General features: G+C 45.0%; 1 protein-coding gene across 1 annotated transcript in view; it reads left to right on the top strand.

Moving 5' to 3' along the window:
• The window catches only part of LOC107300398 (serine/threonine-protein kinase PAK 1), a gene marked incomplete at its 3' end in the record, with an annotated part of 28,501 nt that overhangs the window by 2,225 nt on the left and 18,327 nt on the right, over positions 1-7,949 (top strand). The window contains exons 2-3 of the mRNA XM_015829730.1: positions 654-691; positions 6,405-6,518. Of these exons, the coding sequence (XP_015685216.1) occupies positions 654-691; positions 6,405-6,518 (152 nt within the window). The remainder of the gene's footprint in view (positions 1-653; positions 692-6,404; positions 6,519-7,949) is intronic.

Below are 7,949 nucleotides of genomic sequence, written 5' to 3'. Positions count from 1 at the left end.
GGGGGGGGGGGGGGGGGGGGGACATGATAGCAGTGTTCTAGTATCTCAGGGGCTGCCGCAAAGAAGAGGGAGTCAAGCTATTCTCCAAAGTACCTGAAGGCAGGACAAGAAGCAACGGATGGAAACTAATCAAGGAGAGAAGCAACCTGGAACTAAGGAGAAATTTCCTGACAGAACAATTAACCAGTGGAACCACCTGCCTCCAGAAGTGGTGAATGCTCCAACACTGGAAGTTTTTAAGAAGAGACTGGATAGCCATTTGTCTGAAATGGTATATAGGGTTTCCTGCCTGAACAGGGGGTTGGACTAGATGACCTCCAAGCCCCCTTCCAGGTCTATTTATTCTGTTCTATTTAATGCAGTTAGATAAATCACCGTGTGATTTCTTAATATCTTCTGCCTTACCTCTAGCAAAGAAGTGAATTCCAAGAGATATTGATAGAATGTCTGGAGTATCCCCCCCCCCAGCATTCTAAGCCATCATGGGAATTATGGGTATTCATGGTTTAACAGATCTGGAGGATACACAAGCGTACAGCTAGATGTGCGTCTAGTTTCAGTTTTCATTCCCCCCCACTAATTTGATTTGAGTGGTCTTTGGCATTAATGGGACACACAGCGAGTTATCTGATGAGATTCTCTTTTTCTTCCAGATAAATCTGCAGAAGATTACACCTCCTCAAATACTCTGGTAAGTCACATTTTGCTGCCTTAGATATCCAAATGTGAAATTCTTTGTAGAATGGGATGTGTGTAAAACCCATTGTGAAATGTTAACTTCAGCTGCAAACAGGCTTCACAACACATCAGTCACTTTAGATCAGGGGTCTTCAAACTTGGCCACTTCAAGACTTGTGGACTTCAACTCCCAGAATTCCTCAGCCAGCCCTGAGGGCTGGCTGAGGAATTCTGGGAGTTGAAGTCCACAAGTCTTAAAGTGGCCAAGTTTGAAGACCCCTGCTTTAGATTATGGAGATTCCGTGTAAATACATTGATTTCCAAGTAATGGTTATTGGTACATCTAGATATTTGTACTATTTGAATATTTGAGGAGCTGTCGCAGAGAAGAAGGGGTCATCCTAGTCTTCAAAGCACCAGAGGGCAGGACAAGAAGCAACAGATGGAAACTAATCAAGGAGAAAAGCAACCTGGAATTAAGGAGAAATTTCCTGACAGTCAGAACAATTAATCAGGGGAACAATTTGCTTCCAGAAGTTGTGGGATTTTAAGAAGAGACTGGACCACCATTTGTCTGGAATTGTATAAGCAGGGGTAAGCAACCTTGGCTTTTTTATGACTCGTGGACTTCAACTCCCAGAATTCCTGAGCCAGCCATGCTGAGGGAAAAGGGAGAGGTTTCCAAGCTGAGCCATGCTGGCTCAGGAATTCTGGGAATTGAAGTCCACGAGTCATAAAAGAGCCGAGGTTGCCTACCCCTGGTATAGGCTTTCCTGCCTAAGCAGGGGGTTGGACTAGAAGACCTCCAAGGTCCCTTCCAACTCAGTTTCTGTGACTGTGTGAAGGGGGTGGCCATCAGCCCCACCTGACAGTGTGTGCAATTGGCTGCTTCTGTTGTCACATGACCATGATTTATGATGTTGTTTTTATTACCAGAAACAAGCGTTTATTTCCACTTAATAACCATAAATATGTACTGTATCCATGGTCTTCCTTGTGGTGACTTGAAATGCAGAAATCATGTACAAGCAGTCCTCGACATACAACATACATACAACATACAACAGTTCATTTAATGATGATTCAAAGTTACAACGGCACTGAAAAAGGTGACTTATGACCGTTTTTCACACTTACAACCGTTGCCGCACCCCCCCATGGTCACGTGATCAAAATTCAGACGCTTGGCAACGGACTCATATTTATGACGGCTGCAGCGTCCCGGGGGTGTCACGCGATTTCCCTTTTGCGACCTCCCGACAAGCAAAGTCAACGGGGGAAGGCAGCTTCCCTTCACGACGGTGTTACCCATTTAACAACTGCGGTGATTCACTTAACAAATATGGCAAGAAAAGTCGTAAAAATGGGGCAAAACTCAGGTCACAAATTTCTCACTTCACAACACAATAATCCGGGCTCAGTTGTGGTTGTATGTCGAGGACTTACCTGTACTGTCTTATATTTGTTTATGTGAACATTTTTATGTTTGGACTTTCAGCGATAGACTATTTAATAGCAGGAGTAATGCATATTTTATTTGCTTTAGCCAACACAACACAACTTAAAGCAGCAACTGTAATTCTGGGCTCAATTACAGCCATTAATTGAGGACTGCCTGCAATAAAATTTATGTCTCTCGCTGCCTGTATTCATCAAAAGAAAGTTGATCACTTGACATTGAGTGGTTTACATTTTCCTGTTCCTCTTTGGCTTGATTAAAATGCATCGTCTTTAAGGTTATTGGACAATAGCCATAATAGTAAATTCAGCTATTCAGCACCAGGCAATAACAACAGTATGTGTCTGGAAGACCCTTTTGGATTGATTGCATTTAATGGAGAGCTATTATCCAATTTTGCTGACTGGGTTATGACAATATATTGACAGGCAGCAATCTATTATGGGAGGTGCACATATGCAAGGGAAGCAAAATTTGAAAGCGGCACCAGGATGTCCTGATACACGCCTTCTGTGCAGGCCTTGTGACGTTGTGTGCCTGCACAAAAGCTGTGTGGCTGCAACAGTGTGATGCTGCTCTCGTCACGTTGATGTCAGTTTCCAGTTTTGTAGATCAGGGGTCCCCAATTTGTAGGCCACGGCATGGTAGCGGGCCGTGGCCTACGGGCCACGGGACAAGCTGGCCAGTGTGTGCACACACACACACTTGCAGTAGTACAAAAATGGGATGTCACCGTGCCTCGGGGCACAAAAACGGGACGCTGTGCTTTGGGACGCGGAAATGGGACGCTGATGCGCTTCAGGGCACGAAAATGGGACACTGACGTGCCTTGGGGCACAAAAATGAATCCGCCATGCCTCGGGGCGCAAAAACGGGCCGCCGCTGCAAATTGGGGTGCGGAAATGAGACACCGCCGTGCCTCGGTGCAGAAATGGGATGCTGCCGTGCCTCGGGGCGCAAAAACGGGATGATGCTGGGACACGGAAACGGTGCTGCGCCACACAAGAACGGGGCAAGGCTAGCGAGTATCACATGGACGCTAGCCCCGCCCCATTTGCATCGCACGTGTGCTTGTGGCCCCACGCGCGCATGTCAAAAGTGTCCCGCTCCCTTTTCCCTCTGGTCCGTCAACCGAGAAAGGTTGGTGACCTCAGTTGTAGATGGCTGTGTTTGCTAGCGTGTGAGGTCCACTCAAATAGGCCTGTTCGGAGACTGGCCACCAATTGCAGAGGTTTGCCAAGGATTTTATCAGGATCCTTGGAACTACAGCTAGTCCTCAAGTTATGACTACCATTGAGCCCAACGCCTATGATGCTAAGCCAGACATTTATTGAGCATTGTCCTGTTTGCAACCTTGCTTGCCACAGTTGTTAAGCGAAACACCGCCGTGGTTAGGATAGTAACACGGTGGTTAAATGAATCTAGCTTCCCCTTTGACTTTGCTTGTCGGAAGGTCGCAAAAGGGGATCACACGACCCCGGGACTTTTGCAACCGTCATAAGTACATGCCAGTTGCCAAGCATCCAAATTTTGATCACATGATCATGGGGATGCTGCAATGGTCGTGAGTGTGAAAAATGGTAAAGTCCCTGGTGGTTTTTTTTGCCTGAGCAGGGGGTTGGACTTGATGACCTCCAAGGCCCCTTCCAACTTTATTATTATTATTATTATTATTATTATTATTATTATTATTATTATTATTATTATTATTATTATTATTATTATTTACTAAACGAATGATTATTAGTTGAGAATTATCTGTAGGTCCTAACATCTTGCTTTGACTGTTAGAGGCTCTCCAAGTTCTTACCCTATTGAGATTTTTCAGCTGGGGGGGAAGGGAAATTCTTGACTAGAAGGGTGTAATTGCATTCATTTTATATTTTTTTTAATTGAACACTTTGAATGAAAGATATACATTAGTAAGACGAAACTAAAAATAAAAGAACATAATACAGATAAATTAAGGACATAAATTAATGTCATGATTATGCAAAGGTTAGCATTTGTGGTCCCTTTTTTGGGTGTGTGTGTGTTAGGGAACAGCTTGCCTCCAGAAGTTGTGGGCGCTCCATCACTGGAGGTTTTTAAGAAGAAACTGGACAGTCACTTGTCTGAAATGGTATAGGGTCACCTGCTTCAGCAGGGGGTTGGACTAGAAGACCTCCAAGGTCCCTTCCAGCTCTGTTTTGATTGAAGTTGGTTGTGTGAACATAGGCATTAAATGACAGGGTTTTCTGTCACTGAATAGTCTGAAATCCAAAATGTAAAAGTTTTGCAGGCTTAGGCCAGAACGTCACCTGTTCATTGTATGATTGTTAGTAGAAATGGTTCAAGTTTGCTTTGAAAAAAGGGGGACATAAATCCTGAAATAAGTGCAAGAAGAACTGAATTGGCAGGACTAAAAATAATGCCGCAGATCTGACGTTATTTTATTGATGCCTTCTTTTTGAAAAGAAAAAAGAAAAAAAGCACACTGAATCTCAAAACACCAAACAAACATGTTTGTGAAAGGGACTATTTTTAAAATCCAGCCTTTCCCAAAGAACAGGTAAAAAGCCGGCATCTGTATTTAACACATTCGGATGAATCTGATTCTCTCACTCCCAAGCAATAACATTTATTTTTAAATGAGCTAGTTTTTCCCAGGGGCTGTTTTCGCACATAAAGGGAAAAAGTGATAGCTTAAAAGAGGGCAGCATGCCCTCGGTTCTCAGGGTGATAGATTGTGTGAACGCCCTGTCCCACATCTAAACCAAGGCCGTTTTGTGGATGGGAAGAAAATGACGTAATCTGTTCTCTTCCAAGTGCCCACTGCTCTTCAACATCTTCATCAAAGATTTGGACGAGGGGATAGATGGGGAACTCATCAAATTTGCAGACGACACCAAGCTGGCAGGAATAGCCAACACTCCAGAAGACAGGCTTAGGATACAGGAGGATCTGGACAGACTGGAACACTGGGCACTATCTAACAAAATGAAATTCAATGGTGAAAAAAGTAAGGTTCTACATTTAGGCAAGAAAACCCAAATGCCCAGGTATAGTATAGGTCAGGGGTGTCAAACTCGCAACGTCACATGACGTGTCACGACGTATCGTGACTTTTTTTCCATTGCCGGCAATGGGGTGGGCGCGGTTTCGCTATGATGCATCCGGCAGTTTGACACCCCTGGTATAGGTGTTATCTCGTTCAGTAGCAGTAACTGTGAGAGGGATAATAATAATAATAATAATAATAATAATAATAATAATAATAATAATAATAATAATAATAAAAAAGTTGGAAGGCACCTTGGAGGTCATCTAGTCCAACCCCTTGCTCAGGCAGGAAACTCTATACCATTTCGGACAAATGGCTGTCCAGTCTCTTCTTAAAAACTTCCAGTGTTGGAGCATTCACAGCTTCTGGAGGCAGGTTGTTCCACTGGTTAATTGTTCTCACTGCCAGGAAGTTTCTCCTTAATTCCAGGTTGCTTCTCCCCTTGATGAGTTTCCATCCGTTGCTTCTTGTCCTGCCTTCAGGCGCTTTGGAAAATAGCTTGACTCCCTCTTCTTTGGGGCAGCCCCTGAGATATTGGAAGACTGCCCCCCCTAGTCCTTCTTTTCATTAGATTAAACTAAACTAAATGTACCAAATTCTTGCATGAATCACAGCATTGGTTAAATAAATCCTGAGGTGGTTAAATCAACGGGAAAAGCTGAATTTGCTTAACGACTTCATGATTTGCTTCTGGCAGAAAGGTTATAAAATTCAGCATGATTGACTTTTAACGACTCACTTAGCAACTAGAAATTTCCATTGTGGTCATAAGTCGAGGACTTCTTGTATAGCCCGTTCTTTCTTTCTGCAGAGAATGGCAGTCTGGCCTAGGGGTGAAATTGCTGGATGGGGAGTCTAGTCCGCCCTTGGCCATTCAAGGCCGAGGCGGGAGGGATTTTGAGCAATTTTGAGAAAAAATGTCGGTACGTTACCTTGAGGTTCCGAGCAAAAGCTGCGATCTAAAAACCTAACAAATAACTCACTCGATCAGAATAGAGCTGGAAGGGACCTTGGAGGTCCTCTAGTCCAGCCCCCTGCTCAAGCAGGAGACCCTATACCATTTCAGACAGGTGGTTGTCCAGTCTCTTCTTAAAAACCTCCAGTAATGGAGCTCCCACAACTTCTGGTGGCAAGCTGTTCCACGGGTTAATTGTGCTCACTGTCAGGAAGTTTCTCCTTAGTTCCGGGTTGCTTCCAATTAAATTGAGTGTTGTTTCCACGCAGAATGTGAAGGCCGTGTCGGAAACTCCAGCCGTGCCCTCTGTTTCGGAAGATGATGATGACGACGAAGCTCTCCCCCCGCCAGTCATCGCCCCTCGGCCCGAACATACGAAGTCGGTGAGTGGTTTAGCTCCTTTTTGAGTGAGCCCTGGGAAATTGTTTTGAAAATCGGCTTGCGGCGATTTATTACGGGAAATTAAAAATGGATAAGTCCAGTCGTGTCCGATTCCAGGTGCTGGTTTCTGTTTGTTTGCCGAGGGAGATAGTTGTTTGAAGACAATTTCCCCAGTCATGTGGCCAGCACGGCTATAGGCCAGGGGTCTTCACACTAGGCCCTTTTATGACTCGTGGACTTCAACTCCCAGAATTCCTCAGCCAGGCATGCTGGCTGAGGAATTCTGGGAGTTGAAGTCACGAGTCATAAAAGCGCCGAGTTTGAAGACCCCTGACTTAGCCACTTCTTCGCTTAATGATCAAGTAGCCGGCCCCAATTGTAGTCACTAAACGAGGACTATCTATACTCTGTTTATATGCTACTATTAGATGTGATACGATTTTATTGTCTTTGAGATTATAGAGCAGGGGTCTTCAAACTCGGCCCTTTTATGACTCGTGGACTTCAACTCTCAGAATTCCTCAGCCAGGCATGCTGAGGAATTCTGGGAGTTAAAGTCCATGAGTCATAAAAGGGCCGAGTTTGAAGACCCCTGCTATAGGCCAAAAGCTCACGTAACGCTGTTACCTTCCATTGAAGTGGTACCTACTGATCTACTCGCATTTGCAAACTTTCAAACTGCTACCGTGTTTTCCACGAAAATAAGACCAGGCCTTTTTTTTCATTTTTTTGGGCTCCAAAACAGGCATCAGGTCTTATTTTCGGGTGTGTGTGTGTATTTTCCATGGTCTCACCTCACAGCGGTACCAACAGCCCCACCCGGCCGTCCCACTTCTGTGGCCGAAGGAAATGCCTCTGCAGTTGAGAATGGGGCTTCGGCCTACATTTCGCTATCCGAGGCCTTCTGGAAATGCCTCTGCAGCCGAGAACCACGGATTGAATTTGTAGCTCTGTTCTCGGTTGCAGAGGCTTTTTCGGAAGGCCAGTGATGGCAAAATGTAGGCCCTAGCTTTATTTTTAGGCGTGCGCCTCGCCCCAAAACTAGGGCTTATTTTGGGGGGTAGGGCTTATATTAGTCCCACCCCAAAAAAATCAAGCTAGGGCTTATTTTCGGGGTAGGACTCCTGGTAGGTGAGCAGGAGCAAGGAACGGGAGCTCACCCCATTGGGTGGTGCTCGGGTCTCAAACCCGGCATGTCAGCTCTCCAGCTGGCAAGCTCGGCAGCTTTAACCGCTGAGCCACCGTGCCCCTTTGTGAAACTTCCCTGGTTTCATGGGAAACTAGGGAAGGGAAAAAATGGAAAAGTCCAACAGTATCACCTCAAAACCGAGAAGCATAGGAATTCTGGGAAAAAAAGAAGGAAAAAAAGAAAGGAGTTCTGGGAGTTCTGTTGTGTTGCTCAAAATGTTTTCACATGACCCCAGAACACCACA

This window comes from Protobothrops mucrosquamatus, unplaced genomic scaffold (genome assembly GCF_001527695.2).
Source record: "Protobothrops mucrosquamatus isolate PMUCROS unplaced genomic scaffold, P.Mucros_1.0 scaffold6900, whole genome shotgun sequence".
In the NCBI taxonomy this organism is placed as follows: Eukaryota; Metazoa; Chordata; class Lepidosauria; order Squamata; family Viperidae; genus Protobothrops; species Protobothrops mucrosquamatus.
The sequence above is the reverse complement of the archived record's forward strand: the minus strand, read 5'-3'. Positions and strand labels throughout refer to the sequence as shown.